A 19,668-nucleotide genomic window follows, 5' to 3' on the forward strand; every position below is an offset into this window, starting at 1 on the left:
CCCACCAACTCAGACGCGACGCCTCAGAAAACACGCTGTCATTTCTGTTTGTCTGTGCTACAGTCCACATTAGTGATGGGCGGAGTGAAGCCTCACGAAGCATCAACACGTTTAAAGCAATTGTGTCGGAAATCGTATCGAAGCTTCGAAGCATTGGACACTCACCTCTCTAGTGACACCTCCTGGCCGTTTTCATTAACGTTACAGAAACTTATGATCCACTTCAATGACGTCTGTTACAACTGTTATTGCTTTTATTTTTTTGCAGCTACAGACTGACTACGAAGAGAAGGGATCGTCAGCAGCTTCTAGTGTCTGATGTCTTAAAAATATAAATATAACTAACGCCGACAGGCAGAATGCACTATACGATAGCAAGAGTTAAACAAAATAAGACGCCTCACCTCATGGATTCCCGGCTCTTTCGACTAGTATTTACTTTTGCATTGTATCATTATAATCGCTCCTGTTATTAGTATTATAATTAACCCTGATCTTTTCTTCAGATTACATTTAATAGCCTTAAATGTTTTCTTTGTTCTGACTTAATTAAAACGGAGTAGACAGAAAATTAAGGTTTATCCCTGTACTTTGCCATGATATAGGTAAGCACATTTGAGAAAGAAAAGGTGAAATCCTTAAATCACAGATGTTATTATTCGATCAACTATTAAACTATTTCATTTATTAATACTTTACAATATTTTTGGAGCTCAAAAGTAACGAGTTCGCTACGAGAAAAGACGCCGTCAGTGGCTCAATTAACTAAGGTGGTTGCTTTTCAAATTCTGAGCGTAGTGCTAACCCAAGCTCGATCTGAATTAAAGACTCATCATAATTAATAATTAAAAAAATAATCTCGAGTGAAATCTTTATAACCAATTTGAACTAAATAATGTTGAGAGATACTGTGTAAGGATCGCATAAGAGATCTGTTCGTGAATCATCCCCACTTAGAATCGCCATCAAAATGCGATGACTAATTGCGGACGGCAGCTCACGTATTTACATTAATTCATCTTCTCTTCATCGCCATTTGACGTCCGTGAACCCCTCCATTGAATAAGGTGATAACAAACCCACTGTGGTAGATCAGGTTGAATTTGTTCTGCTGCACCAAACATTCAAAGATGTCAATCCGGAGCTCATCAGAGAGGCTGAGAGACACGGCGCAGATCAGTCACCGACACACCGACACACAGACACACACGGGACACTCCGAGGTGAGCAGTGCATGGATCAAGGTCGGCATTAAAGATCCTCTTGAGTGCTGAGGCAACAACAAAAAGCAGCTGGATAAACACATCTGGACCTGCTGCCGAAAAAGCATTTGCTTTTAACAACAGCATCCCTCCCTCATGAACACATCTTCAAGGTCCGGACAGGCGATCAGGAAAACGTTGTGTTAGTCACAGCACAGTGCAATAAGAAAACATTTCCTAAAACATACAGTTGTCCAGTGTGTGTCATTCCTAAGCAATCTTCCAGTTATAGAGGCGCAATCCCAGTTACTAACACATTTATCGTGTAGCTCCCCCCCCCCCCCCCCCTCCAAAGTAAGAACACATTCCACCTTATTAATTTAATATTTAAAAATTTAAACCGCTAAACCCGCCGTCAACAACTACAATAACAGTTGAAATCGTCACTCAAATATTTTTTTGTTATAGACATAAAACAAGATGCCCATTTCCGCTCTCGGTCCACGGTGGAATTTGCTGTTAAATGGAAAAAAGAAAAAGAAAAACAGACTCTTTTGGGTCACAATGGGTGGACGTGGGACCCGAACGCCTTATTATGGAGCGGCAACGCTACCGCTGCACCACTACTGTTTTCAGCATTTAAGGATGTATGTAATGAAGACAAAAACAATTATATATAGATGTATACTATATGAAAACGTTGCATGAGGTGAAGAATGGATATTTATGAGAGCAGCATTGTGCATTCTACAAGTCGGTATTTGTATGATGTATAATTTATAATTTTATTTTTTGCCACAAAGTATAATCGGGCATAATCATTTAACATGTATGGATCATTCACAAACATTCATTTCAATGGGAATTCTGTCGAGTTTTTGAACTCTGTTGATGCCATATGTACTTTAAACTGGAGCTCGTCAGCACCAAGCAGACATGCACACTGGAATCATCAAGCTTGGTTAGAAGCACTGAGCAGACATGCGTACTGAGATTGCATCATGACGGAGCTCTGAAGCCTCACACATGCGTAGTACTGAGATTGGATCATGATAGGGCTTCGAAGTCTCGAGCAGACATGGTCACTGGTTACTGAATCTCTGTGAAGCCTCAGCACACTCAAAGACATTGACCTCTATATTTTGAGAGTCTATCTGACACTTAACTCTCTAGTTATATTTTGTAATTCGTATTGACATTACACACTTCAGTTATTATAGGTAAACTACAATTCAGGTAGTTGCTGAGAAGTAATTATTGTTCTTGTGGATTGCTGTGATTTCCTTTGTCTGATACATAGTGTCAAAGATATATTGTCATATATCAACTTTATATATATAAAAAGATTAGGAAAATCGTGCAACCTTTTTATGGAACGCTTAATTTTGTTCAAAACCGTACGTCATATAGTATACATCTATAAATATAATTCTTTCGTCTTCATTACGAGAATACAACAATGATACTCTCGTGTCAATTAAACCAATTTAACATGTATATGTCAAACAACATATTTCCACCTCCGCCGCAGTAAGAACAGTAGTAGTAGTTCAGTTGTGCGAAGCTCGTTGATTATCCTGATTAGGTGGCTCAATGGTATCGCAACTGTCTCTCGGTAACAACACCAGGGGTTCGCGTCGTCGATCCTCCACTTGATAAAGGTTTTTTTTCAATTCCTCCATTTAACAATATTTTCAGCTTGGACGGATAGCGAGCGAATCGAGCTGTCGAGGGAAGGTTGGGCCGCCGTAGTCAGGCAGGGGGCACACGTCCCTAATTATATTGTGTATGTAAAGAGTTTCACTGTAAAACGTAATAAGCTTCATATTTGTGTATTTGGAGACCCTGGTGTCGTACTGAATTTGTATTGTAGAAAAACAAACTACTGTCCAGCATGCCTAAATGTGTCTTTTCGTTTCTGATCGCTATACGGCACTACTAATTTAAGACAATTCGCTATAAACAGTTTCAGCCAATCAGCGCCTTCTAAACATGCAGAATGACAGTGTGACCCTTTATTGTAGCGGCGCAGCATCTTCGTACAGTCAGTCATTGTCCTGTTAGACTATTTACTGTTAAGTGCTGCTTGAGGTAGCGTTTATAGTACAACAGGTAGCCTACGTAGCTCTTAAATTGGTATTGAAATGCATACACAAGTCTCCTAAATTATTTATTGAAATGCCTACATTTACAGTGTCCGTTTTAGGAAATCGTAGTTTTTACTTGTTCCCGTTATTAGGAATTATAATTTCTTAGTGTCACATATTATTTGTTACTACTCGCGAGTCCCGCATCATTGAGATTCTGTTTTATATTCTGTATAAGCAAACTTTTTAAAAGGAGCATTAATTGAACTGACTATAGCTGACTTGTCATCTTCTTAAAATGACTTTATTGATTTGATGTTGACAATCATAAGGTCAAAAACCAAGGAAGATATGAGTTTCATGGACTGTGCTGTTTCTTTTTCTTGGTGACATCGCGTCAGTAGAGAGTGCGTCAAATTAACAATGCATTCTGTCCTAAATAGATAGATAGATAGATAGATAGATAGATAGATAGATAGATAGATAGATAGATAGATAGATAGATAGATAGATAGATAGATAGATAGATAGATAGATAGATAGATAGATAGATAGATAGATACTTTATTAATCCCAATGGGAAATTCACATTTAAATGGCAGCGCATACGGTTTTTTATATTTCCTACAGGCCAATGTGTCTCAGTTTGCTCATTAATATATTTTGACGGTGTATTTTAGTGAGAATGATTATAAACATATTACCCATGTTCATTTCCCATACGTTTGGTGAGAATAAATAAAAAGTAACAACATATATAATAGTTATGTTGCATTGTTTATGATTAACAAAATTCATAATTTACCTGAAATGTTCTACTTATACAGTCGATTTATTCCACTTCTGAAGGTGTACATTGTCGGTATTCTCCATTGCAATTGCCCCAGAGTTTAAGGTGTGCCAGTGCAACTGAAGGGTGGCAGACGAGCTCACGTAATGGGTGACAAGGCACATCCTCACCCTGATGCCGAGGCTCTTGTCATGAATATTCCCATCTTGTGCTTTTTCTCGTTCCTGCCAGTTTACTATTATTATTGGACACGTATGTAGAGGGAATGTGTGTCTTATTTTATGTCTATGAAAGGAAGGACGGTAAAGCCTTGAATGAAACTGAGTGTTGATACTTTGGGTGACACGACAGGTGAGGAGCAGGGAACGTTAAATGTGACAGTGACTGCGGGGGATTGTGGGACTGGAAGATGGTTTAAGAATACAGAAACGACAAAAGCTTAGTCTGTCTGCAGTTCTATTTACATCAATGATTTACTCTGTTGTTGCATTCAGAAATAAAGGATGTTGCTGACACAGTCAGGTGCTTTTTTGAAAGTTTGGCTCCAGATGTGCTTATCCAGCTGCTCCTTCTTGTCAGTACTTGAGTGATCTTTATGTTCACCTCTGGATGAATTCGCAAAGTTTCTTTACAATTTTTTTGTCTCATTAACGCAGAAATCCCGAGGCTTTCCTAAAATTGCAGAAGACACTGTTGCTGGCGCTGATTCCGTTTTAAAGACAGTTGTGATTAGTTATGCAGCACACGCTTTTACTCACATTGCTTTTTGGAAATCAGTAATACAAATCAGCTACAGATGTGGGAATCACTGAATAGTAAAAACGTTTAATGAGAGTGTCTTGCACATATACTGGTGTAATGACCACGTCGGCTTTAGTGAAGCGTTTCTTAGCCTCTCTGATATGATCGACATGGCGTAGAGTAGATTCTGGATTGTTATAATACGTGCTACCTTACGCAAAATATGCTCATTAATTTGTTACAGATTCTAGGTGGACACGATTCCACACCAAGGAAAAAGGTGCCCCATGTAAATCGTTCATAACGTTTCCAAAATATATTTGTTAACTTTCAGACAAGTACTACTTAACTGTTTTATACAAAATGCTTATTTCAACATATGCGAGCCTAAATTAGGATTTGAACTCGGGTTAGCACACCTTATCGCTGTAGCAAGAACAACGAGTTTTACGCTTTGAGCCAAAGCACTTTAACAGACTAATAAATGACCAAATCGACTGCTGACAGCGCAGATATCAATGACGTCATTACGCTAGCGTGACTCAAAATCACGTGACGGGCGCATTTGAAGCAAGCCTTGAAGCGGCTCTTCGAAAGCTCGACACAGTGTCGAAACCTGAGTATCGAGCGGCCCATCACTACCACATGCAGCTCTGAGCCACGTTGACTTTTCGGTTACCACGCACGACGGCGTGCAACATCGCAAACTGTTTTACACGCTACATACAGCAATTCGCATCCGCGACAAACATGCGTCTTCTTAGATGGTCCTGCAGGAACACGGAAAACGTTTCCCCGCCCACCAACACTCCTTATTCCCCGGCCCGCGTTCACCCCCGCTCTCTAGGCATTCCCACTGCCTGCTCATGTGCCCGCACGCAACAACTCACCGACCACCCCATAAGTCGCTTTCGTCTGTGCTAGCAGTCCACATGCACCTCTGAGCCACGTTGACTTTTCATTATTCTTTTCGGTTATGACACACGCACCACCATCACAAACTGTTTTACACGCCATGGTCTTAGAGTTGGTGGGCGGGTCGCCGTGAGTTGCTCTTGCGAGCGGGCACACGACCAGGTGGTGTGTATGCTTTGAGAACGAGGGTGGACACGGCAGGACCATGTAAGAAGAGGCATGTTTGTCGCGGATGTGAATTGCTGAATGCAGCGTCTAAAACAGTTTGCGAGGGGTATCCCATGGGATCCTTAAAACAATCCTTTAAAACTGAGGTTAAAACACAATGAAGGAAGCAGTCTTTAAAAACCAATAAGCCCTGTGCCTCTGTTTCATTAGCGTCTCACCTGCTTCACCGATGCAGGCCCTGCAACAGTCGAGACGCTCTCTCAGCAGCTGACCTTCTCTGTGCCTGACTCCACTATAGGCTGCAACAAAATTATGAAAGTACGGGCACATTTGTTTCACACAAGCTGGGTAGGTGTTAGTTAGTTAATTAGTGACTCGAAGGATTTCAAGATTTAATATGCACAAGCGGTAACACTGCAAAAGCAGCCCAAACCAGAAAAGACGGCTGGCAAAAAGTGGCCGACAAATTAAACGCGTGTGCATTGTACTTACTGAAAGCAGCGTTACGGATTTTGCAAATGTTCATTTTTTTCCCTCTGCTTAAAAAACATTTGAAAAGCGGCATGATTATGCCACGTGTAAAACAGTTTGTTTGTCGCGGATAATTTGCCTTTTACTATTACACGAAGACAATTTCCTGTTAATACTTCGTTACATTGATATAGCGGTGTTCTCAGTATTCAAAGCGCTATACACACAGGGAGGAACCGGGAAGGGAGCCCAAAATCTTCCACAGTCTCCTTACTGCAAAGCAGCAGCACTACTACAGCGCCACAAGGCAGTTAAAGAATCCACCGGGCTCGATTTTCTTATCACTTCTGTTTACAGAGATCGGGTCGTAGATAGCATTGTTGCAATGTTACTTTTCTTGGTGGCTTATTACATTACGGATGTTTCACATGTTCATTTTTTCCCCTGTGCTTAAAAGACATTAACAAAGTGTTTCTCAACTGTGACTCCAGAACATTTCAGTACGCAAGCTATATTAAGCATCAACAACGAAGACTCGCTACACCTTAATCTACAAGTACTGACACATATCCCTACAGACGAAGTAACTTTCACCAGCGTGGCCTTCTTCGTCACAGACGATCCCGCTTTCAGTCACGGACAATTATATGTTGCTCTCTCCAGAGGTCTATCTTTTCATTCACTCACAGTCGTATCCACAAACCCACCCCATTTGGACAACTCTGCCGTTCAGGAAGTGTTCACCCATCAATACATAATTATGCGGCCTATGCTACGCCGCGGGTTGGCTAGTTCTTATTATTTATTATCATCAGGGTTATTCCTTGCCTTCTCGACAAGTGCCTGGGGTGCCCTCTAGTGGTCACAGTGCATTACTGCAGCCCCATGTAGCGTATGCGATTTTTAATTCTGTTTAGAAAAATGTGTCCGGAGCGGACCGGAACACAAAGAAGTGTTTAAGTTGTGCGCCTCCGCATCGCCTGCTCTGTCTGCACTCTGCACAGCACAATCTGTTACCCAAAAACGGCGCTGGGCGACGCGACGTATTTTTAATAATACAGACCTACAAACATCACTCGGACTCAAAGCGAATGTCCGATTATATTGTTTAATATTATTTTCGAATACTAGCGATGTTTGGTCTTAACGTCTGGTGACCTGCACAGTTCGATATTAACACTAACAACTACAACGACGATGATGATGATGATGCCAATAATAACAACCCTCACTGTAACAGAAGAGGCAGACATGGCGAAATCAATTTAAACGACCAAAACGGCAACAGGATTATAGCTCTTGAATGAATTGCTAAAAGCTGATTTAACTATGATCGTCTCCCAAATGCACGTTCATTAAAACTTGTATTACACCTTAGAAAATATCGTGCTGTGCTGCTCACCAGCATTTGTAAGATTCGCTCAGGGAGCGCTAAAGCACTCGTGCGCTTTATTTGGATCGCTAGATTGCATTATTTGTATAAACGAGCGTACGGTAAATAGGCATTGTGGGTAAAGATTCCTATTTAAACATAATCATTACATTCTCAATTTCACTGAATGTTGTCATTATGCTAAAGGTTTTCTACTTATTTTTTTCAATTTAAACATGTATATGTTGTGATAATATCTTAGTTAAAATTAAATAAATAATACACGGCGGCACGGTGGCGTAGTGGTAGCGCTGCTGCTTCGCAGTACGGAGACCTCAGTTCGCTTCCCTGGGTTTCCTCCCACAGTCCAAAAACATGCAGGTTAGTTGCATTGGCGATCCTAAATATGACCCTAGTGTGTATTTGGTGTGTGTGTGCCCTGCGGTGCCCTCTTGGGGTTTGTTCCTGCCTTGCGCCCTGTGTTGGCTGGGAATGGCTCCAGCAGACCCCCGTGACCCTGTGTTAGGATATGGCGAGTTGGACGATGACTGACTAAATAATAGAATGTTACCATCATCTAAAGGTGCAGTTTCAGTTGGTTGACAATAGGAACTTAAACACAGTTTCAGTAATGACTAAACAGTTCTAAGTTCCGTTTAGAAAAGCGTTAAAGAAACACTAATGCAGCCCGATTCCTACTTACTTTCTGAAGTGGCACCCCTCAAGAGCGCATTTTTTTTGAGACAGTCTTGTAAACAAACGTTTCTATATTCTCAGATTGTGAGTTCGAGGTCCTAAATACTTCACTGTCCCCGACCTGTCCCCAAGTCCTCACAAAGCGGGCGCCATTTACAACTTCGCCTAGGGCAGCAAAAATCCTAGAACTGTCTTTCGTCATCATCATCATCATTATTATTATTATTATTATTATTATTATTATTATTATTATTATTATTGCTGTTATTGTTGTTAACTCTTAAATTCGTTCAAAAGTTATAAAGTACTTTACAAATAAAAAGCTACTCGATTCATTTAATTTCACCTACCTTGGGAAGTCCACACATTTTAGGTCTCTTGTCTGTTCAGAATTCAACCCCTTAAATCCCCCAGAGCCCACCCCTTTGACTGCCAAATTTTTGAAGAACAAGCTTTTCGGAAGATCCGGTGTTTCCAGTTTGGGATGATGGCGACAGCTTTAAAACTCAAACGAAGTCGACTTGTCATGTTCAGATCGGCGCAGCCGAGTAGACGCCCAGGGCTTCGCGAGCCACGCCCGAGTGTCACCGGTAAAGGAAAGCGCGGCAGAGACGACCGCAGTCACCATGCGAGCTGTGCTGAGTGGGTCACCACTGCTGCTGCTGCTCGGTAAGTCCGTGAGGCGGTGGGATGGTGGCCGAGAGCGGCGCGGAGGTCTAGTGTGTGGATTCCGCAGAATGTTAGTGCTGTGCGGTGCGCGCCGTTTCTGTGTACTGTGGTCGAGTTCTCTTTGGGCGAGTGTACCCTTTAATCTTAAACGGTGGTCTTCGTATGCCACCTCATTGACTGCTTGAGCTTCATTAATAACAAACGGAAAACAAGCAGGTGCCGAAGTGTGAACACAAGACAAAGCCTCGGTGAGGCCGAGTCGCCGATTTCACGTTGCCAAAGCTGAATGTCGCCGCACTCGTTTGAAGAAACTCCGCTCGTTTAGATCAGCGACGCGCGCCTCGTGTTCACGTCAAAGTGCTGCTGATGCGATTGAACAAGCGTATACATTACTTCCAAGAAGAACTCTGCAGACGACGAGACCTAAGTTTTAACTTACAGAAGTAACAAATAAAGTAACAACTTAATTTTAATAATGTACAACTTTTGAAGTCAGGAGTTGATGTATACAAGTAAAAGATCGTGCAGGTCAATCATTTCTGCACTCTTCTCGCACGACAGACCACCCCAAGTGCAGGGCTTTAATTCCATTCAGGAATCAACCGAAACGCGCGGAGGGCGTCCGTCACCCACCAGACAGGACTTAGGGAGGACACCGAGGGCTACGTGCTGTCACCTGTGTTTAGCTTTGGTAGCGATGGGGGACAAAGATGACGTTCTTGTATTTTAACTGTTTAAATTACACTGAGAGATAGAAATTAATTTTAGTATAGTCAGCAAGATCATAAAATTACATAGATAGATAGAATTTGAAATGAATAAATAGATTATATCTGAAAGGCACTGTATAGATAGATAGATAGATAGATAGATAGATAGATAGATAGATAGATAGATAGATAGATAGATAGATAGATATTAATTTTAGTATAGTCTGCAAAATCATAAAATTAGATAGATATTAATTTTAGTAAAGTCGGCAAGATCATAAAATTAGATAGATAGATAGATAGATAGATAGATAGATAGATAGATAGATAGATAGATAGATAGATAGATAGATAGATATTAATTTTAGTATAGTTGGCAAGATCATAAAATTAGTTAGATAGATAGATATTAAGTTTAGTATAGTTGGCAAGATCATAAAATTAGATAGATAGAATTTGAAATGAATAAATAGATAATATCTGAAAGGCACTGTATAGATAGATAGATATTAATTTTAGTATAGTTGGCAAGATCATAAAATTATTTAGATAGATACATAGATCGTGTACCTTGAGTGAATTCATGGATTTCAGTCAAGCCAGTTATAGAAGTGGGGTCCAAGTGCTTTATACTACGACACTCTCAGTCAAGTACTATTTATTTTGTTTATTTATTTATTTATTTATTTATTTTTCCTTCATAAGAGCCTCTCTCATTTCCTTTGAGCTCTGTGTTGGGCTCACCTCGCCTGCCTATGGTGGTCCACATTAATTCCCACTTTAATAACCGATGGACATTCACGTTCTGCGCCTGGTCGTTTTACGCTCTCCCCACTTTCCGGTGTCTCCGGTTTCGATCCTGGAGGACTGAGGTGGCTGCAGGTTTTCATTCCAACCATTTTCTTAAATAGTAACCAGTTTTTGTTGCCTAAATTTGAATTCACCTGCTGTTTAAATCTCAGACCCCTTAAAGGATCCTTTTTTTTTTGTCTTAATTAGCGGTCAAACAATAGTGAGATGAAAAGCGAGCCAACAGTGACCAGCCAGCCCGTGCCCATCATACCATACTTTAAAATAAAGACAGGTGAGGGTCTCGGCCGTGTTCACCTGCTCAGGTCCTTAGAACATTTTCTCAGGGAAAAGCGATACATCGGCAGTTTAAGAAACGTCTGCCATGTCAGAGTGAGAAGATCAACAAAGCCATGGAGTTTAATAACGGCTTTGATTAACAATAAAAAAATCAGCTTCTAATTAAGAAACTGGTTGGGATGAAATTGTTTGGCCCCTTCAGGTCGTCTGTTGGCTCGCTTCACGCCTCACATTTCTGTTTGGCTGCCATTGAAGGAACAAAGGAAGCAAATCTGTGGAGTCCCGTAGGTGTCAGGTAAAAAAACTCATTCAAACAAATTACAGAACTCATTTGAAGGGATTATTTTTAATTTTTTCTCCGACTCTTATTTCAGGAGCACGGACCCCCGTTCCATATTACATTGGTTATTCTTTTTCCCCGTTGTACTCCTGTTCTCATAATGGAGCCTCGTGTGGTTTTTATGGCCTAGTGAACCGCACGTGAACTGTAAGGTGTGTTAAAAAAAAATAATCAGTGAGCGGGAAGTGTTACAGTACAGTTGGAAGACCACCACAGTAGAAACGAAACGAGTCTCAAATGCAGGAGAAGTCGCGATATTCCCGAGTCAGTGGTTAACAGTTTAACATCTGGTCGTGAACGGCCCTGAGCAACGCAGAATTGACTGAAACTATTAGCTGGCTAAACTCTTCCAGTTCCTGCATACCAGGAAAAATTATACTGAAATAAGAAAAAAATAAGAAATATTCTGTTTGAATGAATTACGTAATTTTAGTTAATAATTATTGGATTACTGCGGTGGGTTGGCACCCTAAACAGGATTGGTTCCTGCCTTGTGCCCTGCGTTGGCTGGGATTGGCTCCAGCAGACCCCCGTGACCCTGTGTTCGGATTCAGCGGGTTGGAACATGGATGGATGGATTATTGGATTAATAATTCAAATAGATTACACATGGATTTATTCATTTATTTTGCCTGATACTTACGGGGCTCCGCACAATTTGGACAACTGAGTGTTAATTAAACCAAAGCAGAACTGGTCCACTGATTGAGGATGAAAACCTGCAGCAGCAGCCCCTGCGGCCCTCCAGGACCGGAGTCGGACTCTCGTCATTCTTAGATATTTTTTTATTGCTGATTCCAAACTGGCCCTGTGTGAGTGTGATGGTGCGTGAGGGGAGCCCGCCGCTTCTTGCTTTGCTCCGTGATGGCACCTTAACGGGGTTGTGCGGCTCCTGGCAGCTCCTTTGCTGGAGAAATTCAGGGTGGTGGGTGAAGTTGGCTCTTGGGGCTTTGAAAACGTCCTGTAATGTGGGACAACACAAGGATCTTTACCGTCTTGTAGGCTACCCAGTAGATCGAAAAAAACCTGGACCTGTGCTGTGTGACGGGACATAGCAAGAGTCCATTTAAAATCACAAACTTATCAGTACTTCACAAATCCACAATATCGTTATTATATCAAGATATTACATAGTCAGTCAGTCTACATTAATTAATAATACATTCTACATGTATTATTTAGTCAGTCAGTGTCCAACTCGCCATATCCTAACACAGGGCCACGGGGCTCTGCTGGAGCCAAGCCCAGCCAACACAGGGCACAAGGCAGGAACAAATCCCGGGCAGGGTGCCAGCCCACTGCAGGGCACGCACACACCTACACACTTGGGACAATTTCGGATCGCCAATGCACCACTCTGGCATGTGTTTGGACTGTGGGAATAAACCCATACAGACACGGGGAGAACATGCAAACTCCACACGGGGGGGGGACCCTGGAAGCAAACACCCAGGTCTGCTTACTGCGAGGCAGCAGCGCTACCCACTGTGCCACTGTGCTGCCCATATTACATAGTTATGTGTCTAAATGAAGGCTCTTCAAGGAATCCAGAATGGTTCCCCCCGGTGGCTTTGCTCTGATGTCCAAGAGTGCAGACCCACCAGGCCGAGTCAGCTTAGGCAGCCCCCCACCGACTAAAGTTACACTAAACTCGTCTTTGGAAACCTGACCCTTGTGACGACGCGCTCTCCTTGTTCTCGGTGTCACTGTCCGCACGCTAAGCCATTTATATTCGTGACGGGCGGCGGTGGAGCTCTTTGCATGACAAGAGGCAGGCAGGGCACATTTCAATGAGCATGGAGGCTTATAGTAATCGCCAATACCCGGCCAATGATGGACAGACAGGGGGGTGAGGTGGGGGGGGGGTTATCTTATGAAGGACATCATCTCCATTAAGCTGCTATTTGGTGGGGCAGCAGCACCTCAGATTCCCACAGGGCTATATGGGAGTTGGGATTTAATGCTCCGGGGGTGCCACCAGGGGGTGCTGCAGGAGCTACAGAGCCCCATTTTGTCCCGGCCGGGTAAGAACTCCAGCCATCCATCACACATCTGTACTGTTTCAAAGTGAGGGAAATAGCTCAGTCTGTGTGTGTTTATGCCTATGTGGCCTTCTTCTTCTTCTTCTTGTTCTTCATCATCATCATCATCATCATCACTGTGTCCCAAAAAGCAAAGCAGACACTGGACAGGCTCTTATTTAAACAGCTGCCTGTTCTTTATGGTGCACATTGGGGTGGGACAGGCACCCGCCTCTAGTAAAAGTTGACATGAAACTTTACACAATCCACAATTCATGTTTTCCATCCATCCATCCATTTTCCAACCCGCTGAATCTGAACACAGGGTGACAGGGGTCTGCTGAAGCCAATCCCAGCCAACACAGGGCACAAGGCAGGGAATCAATCCCAGGCAGGGCGCCAATCCACTGCAGGACACACACAAACACACCCACACACCAAGCACACACTAGGGACAATTAAGAATCGCCAGTCCAACTAAACTTTAAACATTAAAGTGCCGATGGCAACTTCGGCCGATTGGTTCCTTTTTTATTTTTTTCACAAAAATCTCCTGTGGTGGCACAATGTGGCCTCACGTTAAGAAGACCAGGGCGTGTGCCCTGCATGGTCCCTCTGTGGAGTTTGTATGTTCTCCCCGTGTCTGTGTGGCTTTTCCTGCCACCGTCCAGAGACGCGTAAGTGCGGTTGCTGTGTCACAGAGCATGCCAGTCTCTGCTGCCGGACAGAATGTCACTCCTCTTGTTTGTCTTCTTTTTCAGGTCAGCTGCTTTTCTGCAGACTTGCCCAGAGCACAGGTAAATATTACCGTTGCCAACCCCTGGGTGGGTGAGAAGTGTGCCCGTGGGTGAATGCTAATGCTTCTGAAGTCCAACACCCCCAATGAATGCCATTTCACCCTGGCTGACTTCAGTTCACCACAAACCTTGTTGTTCCTCCTCTCCTTTCAGATGTGTGTGGCACCCCCATAGCCACCAGCCGGATTGTGGGGGGCACTGCAGCTGTGGATGGGGCCTGGCCATGGCAGGTGAGCCTTCACTTAAGTGGAGAGCACATCTGTGGGGGATCCCTGATCAGCGATCAGTGGGTGCTGTGTGCCGCACACTGCGTGGTGTAAGTATGAGGGGTCTTTGGGTGGCAGTGGGACCCTTTTTGGATTATAAATTAGAAGAATTGGGTCTGAGTAACCAAATATCGGGGCATTTTGTTTTAAGAACTACAGTTGTGGCCAAACATTGTGAGAATGACCCAAGTGTTGGTTGCTGCTTCAGTGTTTTTAAATCTTCTTGTCAGATGTTTCTAGGGGACACTGAAGTAGAATGACAAGCAGTTCAGAAGTTTCAAAGGCTTTGAGTGACAATGACATGAAGTTTATGCTCAGAGTCCAGAGTTTGCAGTGTTGGCCCTTTCTTTTTTTTCCAAGACCTCTGCAATTCGCCCTGGCAGGCTGTCCATCCATCAACTTCTGGGCCCAATCCTGACTGATGGCAGCTGCCCATTCCTGCAGAATCGATGCTTGGTGGCATTTGTCAGAATTGGTGGGTTTTTGTTTGTCCACAAGTTCTCAATGGGATGAGGAGTTTCCTGGCTATGGACCCCAAATGTCGATGATTTGTTCCCCCGAGCCACTTACTTCTCCCTTTTGCCTTATGGCCTGGTGCTCCATCATGTTGATCACCAAACTGTTCTTAGATGGTTGGGTGAAGTTGCTCTGGCAGGACAGATCAGTAGATGGCGGCAGAAATGGCAGCTGATATTTTTTTCTGAATTGCTAAAACACGTTTTCTGAAATCTTTCATCTTTTTCTCAAAGCAGTAAACACCAAAAGCCGCTCTAAAACAACATTCACAAAACCTCTCGACTCTTCTTGCAAAATCAAACAATTGCCTCAAAACATGTCTACCCGAGCTCAAAACCAATCCGTGTCTTCAGATGGTACACACAAAGCAGTCCGAATACCCCGAGGACTGAGCAGACATTGCACACTACATCAGAAGATGGACAGCACTGTGCTCAGGGCATGAGGCTCCCGGACGAGTGTTCATTGTTCACAAAACAGTAAACGCATTTTACAAAAAAAAACCAATTCCTAACTCCGTGGTGTTCTGCTCCTGCTGTGATCAGTGCTTGTATGGACTGGGTGCTGGGTGGGCTCGTGGGGTCCAGCGGCTGTGGGGCATCTGTTGGTGAAGAGAGACTTGCTGTGATCTTCATGGAGTCAATGGGGGGCTCGCGAGAGACTGAGTGAGGACTCCGAGGGTCCTGATAAAAACCAAACTGCCAGGCCTTTAATGACCTCTTGGGCACGGCCATCAGCAGGGTGCCTGTCTGCGGAGAGAGTGTGGACCTCGTCATTGAGAGGTTTACTGACCTCAGTGGTGACATTCATGTCTCTCGTGTGTTTTAGAGGGTAGCTGCTCACTGGCAGAGATATCACGGCCTTGTGCTTTTCTCCCCACGCGGGGGACGCTCTCCCATCAGAGCCCAACATGATCAGACACAGTGGCAACGTTGGCCGTTGGAGTGTACCTACCTTCCAGGTGGCCAGAATTACATTTCTTTGTATTCTTTATTGATTTTTAAAGTTTGTCCCATTTCACTACTACCTGGGCTAAGCCACTGGGGACAGTTAGTATTGAATAAGACAAAAAATATAAGCAGCAAATAAACAGACAACCCTCCCTGCTCCCCTATGGTGTTAAGGTGGAAACAAAACCACAACGATGAACACCTAACAATAAACCCGAACAACCAAGTCCATAAAGAGTCCAAAAGCAGCAGGAACAGATGTTGTGGTACGAAGGAACAAGATGACAATCCTGTGAACAGCTCACTGTAACCAATGTATGAACAGTCCTAATGTGGGGGGTCAGGGAGCGCACCCTCCGACGATGGCGATGGCAAATCCGACACACAACTCACACCACCGCGAATGTCCAAGGCAGATGAAGAAGATGGGAGCACAGACACAAAACACCTGACCTCCTTTATTGCTTAGCCGGCTCCCTTTTAGGGTTTCCAGCAGCACCCCCCCCCCCCCCTTTGTCCTCAGCAGTAGCCCCCTGAGTTCTCCTCAGACTTCTAATCAGGGTATCTGGGAAATGGAGTCTACAGCGCTCTGAACGGGCTTATATGGGACGTGTCACATCATTAGAAACAGGAGTGACCAGTCTCGAGTCAAAGGGTTGAATTCATCAAGTTGGGGTGAGCATGGGAAAGGCGCTACATAAATAAAATGTATTATTATTATTATCATATATTAATATATTATCATATATAATCATTTATTATCAGATATTAATATCTTAAACAAATGTGAATTTCCCCTTGGGATTAAAAAAGTATCTATCTATCTATTATATAGCACCATTCACATCTATCTATTTATTATATAGCACCATTCAAATCTATCTATCTATCTATTTATTATATAGCGCCATTCACATCTATCTATCTATCTATTATATAGCACCATTCATGTCTGTCTATCTATCTATCTATTACATAGTGCCATTCATGTCTATCTATCTTTCTATCTATCTATTATATAGTGCCTTTCACATCTATCTATTATACAGCACCATTCACATCTATCTATCTATTTATTATATAGTGCCTTTCACATCTATCTATCTATCTATCTATCTATCTATCTATCTATCTATCTATCTATTATGCATCACAAGCGCAATGCAGTGCAAAATGAGTTTCATTGCACGAGGATGTGTTTAGAGTTTTTCAAAAAGAGTCAACGAGATCTGCACATTGTGTTTCACTCGGTGAAAACTGCCAGTGGTATTGTGAGAAGAGCGAATGATTTAATAACCGAGTTCAGGGAGCTGAGCTTTCAGTTCAGAGAGTGGGGTTTAGTGCTTTAGCAATTCAGGAAAACTGTAACAGTGCGCCACGGCCTGCCGGTGCCGGCAAAGACGCTGAGAAGTTTCTAAATGTGTTCAAACCGTACAGACATGGAGTGCTCACGGTCACCAGTTCAACGGCGATTACCGGGTCCGTTTTATACGAGTAGAGAAATGACATTTCTTAGCGTACTTTACATGGTTTTAAACGTTAAACTGAACACACTTCGACATAAAGGGACCCCTGAACATCGTTAGAGCTGTTAACGTTACTCACAGAAAAAAATTGTGCTCTGTTTCTAATGAGACCAACAACAAAACGTGTCACTTACAACAAAATAGACGCACACAAGGTTAACGACAAATGCAACAACGTTCAGGCTCCGGGCAGTACGGCGTTTCGGACTATCAGGGACAAGAACTAACGCATGCGGACTCTCACACATGACCAGCGAACGGACAGCGTGCTCAGACTTTCACCCACGCTCCAGATCCGCCCCACAACTCTCCGAGTACAGAAGTTCTTTCTGACGTGAGTCCCCCGTCTAATTTCCGCTGCGCCAGCACCGTCATACCGACCTTGAATTCGTGTGCTTGTGTCTTCCTCTTCAGGGGTAGCAGCGCCTCCTCATTGACTGTCTACCTGGGTCTCTACAACGTCAGCCAGCCCAGCAGTCACACGGTGATCCGCCAGGTGACAAACTTCATCGTGTACCTCGGCTACACATCTTCAACGACTGGAAAGGACGCTTCCCTGCTACGGTTGAACCAACCAGTTACCTTCAATGAATTCATCCTCCCCATTTGTCTCCCCAACGCCAGCACCATCTTCACTTCCCAAAACAACTGCTGGGTGACTGGCTGGGGTAACATCAAGGAGACAGGTGAGAAACGAGTCCGCTTCTTACTCTTCAGGCCTGTACTGCGGTCGGCCATCTCCATCTCTCAATCCTCGTTGTTTGCTTATTTTGTTTTTGTCGTCTTCCTTCATGAACTTGAGATGAACTTCCTTCTTTACGAATGTCCGTTGTGCGTTTCTCTCTAATTGCTTATTCCTTTGTGGTCAGTGGCTCACGATGAAAGTGGACCTAATTTGAATGTACAGTGCTGCATTGTTATACTCAGCTTTGTGGACGAGGCTGAGCACAAGTAGTAGGACCATCCCAGTTGAGGAAAATGTGGGAATTTCAATTGGTGGACACTTACCAGAAAAAAAATACAACGAAAATGTTCTCCTTCATGTTAAAAAGTTGTTGGCTCCTACTTTGTGCCAGCTTTCTATTACATATACAGTACACATATACTGTCATGGGAAAAAGTAAGCGCACCCCATGGAAACTGTTGACTTCTTTAACATATCTGAATGTGCAAACAGTAGATCTTCATGCAAACAATGCCTTTTCAATCATTTATTTAACAAAATTATCGCTACACGTAATGGTCTACTCTTGGTGTCAGAAGTTGGTACTCCCCCCTTGACCAGAAATAACTCCTTGTCAGTGTTTTGCATGACTGCCCACCCATCTGTGACATTGACTCCGTGACATTCTTGGACGCTCCATGCAGAATTCTTTCAATTGCAAGATGTCTGTGGGTTTTGTCCTGCCTGTTTCACCAACACCGCATTTCATTGAGATTCAAATCAAGGCTTTGACTTGGCCGGTCCATAACCCTCCATTTCTTTATTTCAAGCCATCCTTTATGGTTGAAAGGTCCACATATTGGTCAGCTTCGGCTTCCAGACACGTGACCTCATATTCTCCTCAAGCACACTTTGATATGATGCAGAGTTGACTCAATGACGGCAAGCTGCTCAGGCCCTGAAGTAGCAAAGCAACCCCAAACCAAAATGATCCCATCACCACGGTTCACAGTTGGTTTGAAGTTCTTCTCCTGAAATGCTGTCTTTGGTGCCCTTTTTGGGCGATCACTTACAGACCTCCAATAGGGCACCAATACAAGTTTTCCAGCTTCAGAGAAACCCAACAAAATATAAAGAAGTCCAAATCATAAGAATAAGCCAAAAGGGGGTGCACCCGGAGTGCTTGTGCCAAGGAATACTCTATAGAGTCCTAATCTGTCCCTGTTTGAAAACCATCACAAGGCACAAAGCAGAACAACACGTTATTGTGTACGGCAACCTATTTTCTTGTAAACGTCCACTAAATTCAATTCCTACACCGTTTTCCACAACGACTCTCCGAGATGGAAAGGGCCGTCCAGTAATTGCGTTCCCTACACACGTTTATCGCCGCATATTTGTGCCCGTGTTGTGTCGGGAAACTGACAAGATTTTTTTAAAGGGCAAATCCAGTTAGAGAGAGACACGAAAACGGAAAATTGTCAAAGCCAGGAGATCGATAAGTGGCAAAACGACGACGCCAAAGATGAAAATCGAGGTCAGAAGAACAAAATGAAAGACAGGAACCCAAAAGATCAATTCAGAGAGCAAGAAATAATCTCGATAGGTTTTAGCAAAGATTTTTTTTTCTGCAGCTTAGACATAGTCACGACATTTAAACCAACCAATGAAATTGCCA

At 43.2% G+C, this 19,668-nt stretch overlaps 1 protein-coding gene across 1 annotated transcript in view; it reads left to right on the top strand.

Annotated features, from left to right (window-relative positions):
• Positions 1-19,668, top strand: part of LOC114661731 (transmembrane protease serine 9-like) — an 80,690-nt gene that overhangs the window by 56,091 nt on the left and 4,931 nt on the right. Inside the window, exons 20-23 of the mRNA XM_028814906.2 lie at positions 8,959-9,111; positions 14,033-14,068; positions 14,222-14,384; positions 17,741-18,012. Of these exons, the coding sequence (XP_028670739.2) occupies positions 8,959-9,111; positions 14,033-14,068; positions 14,222-14,384; positions 17,741-18,012 (624 nt within the window). The remainder of the gene's footprint in view (positions 1-8,958; positions 9,112-14,032; positions 14,069-14,221; positions 14,385-17,740; positions 18,013-19,668) is intronic.

This window comes from Erpetoichthys calabaricus, chromosome 12 (genome assembly GCF_900747795.2).
Source record: "Erpetoichthys calabaricus chromosome 12, fErpCal1.3, whole genome shotgun sequence".
Classification (NCBI taxonomy): domain Eukaryota; kingdom Metazoa; phylum Chordata; class Cladistia; order Polypteriformes; family Polypteridae; genus Erpetoichthys; species Erpetoichthys calabaricus.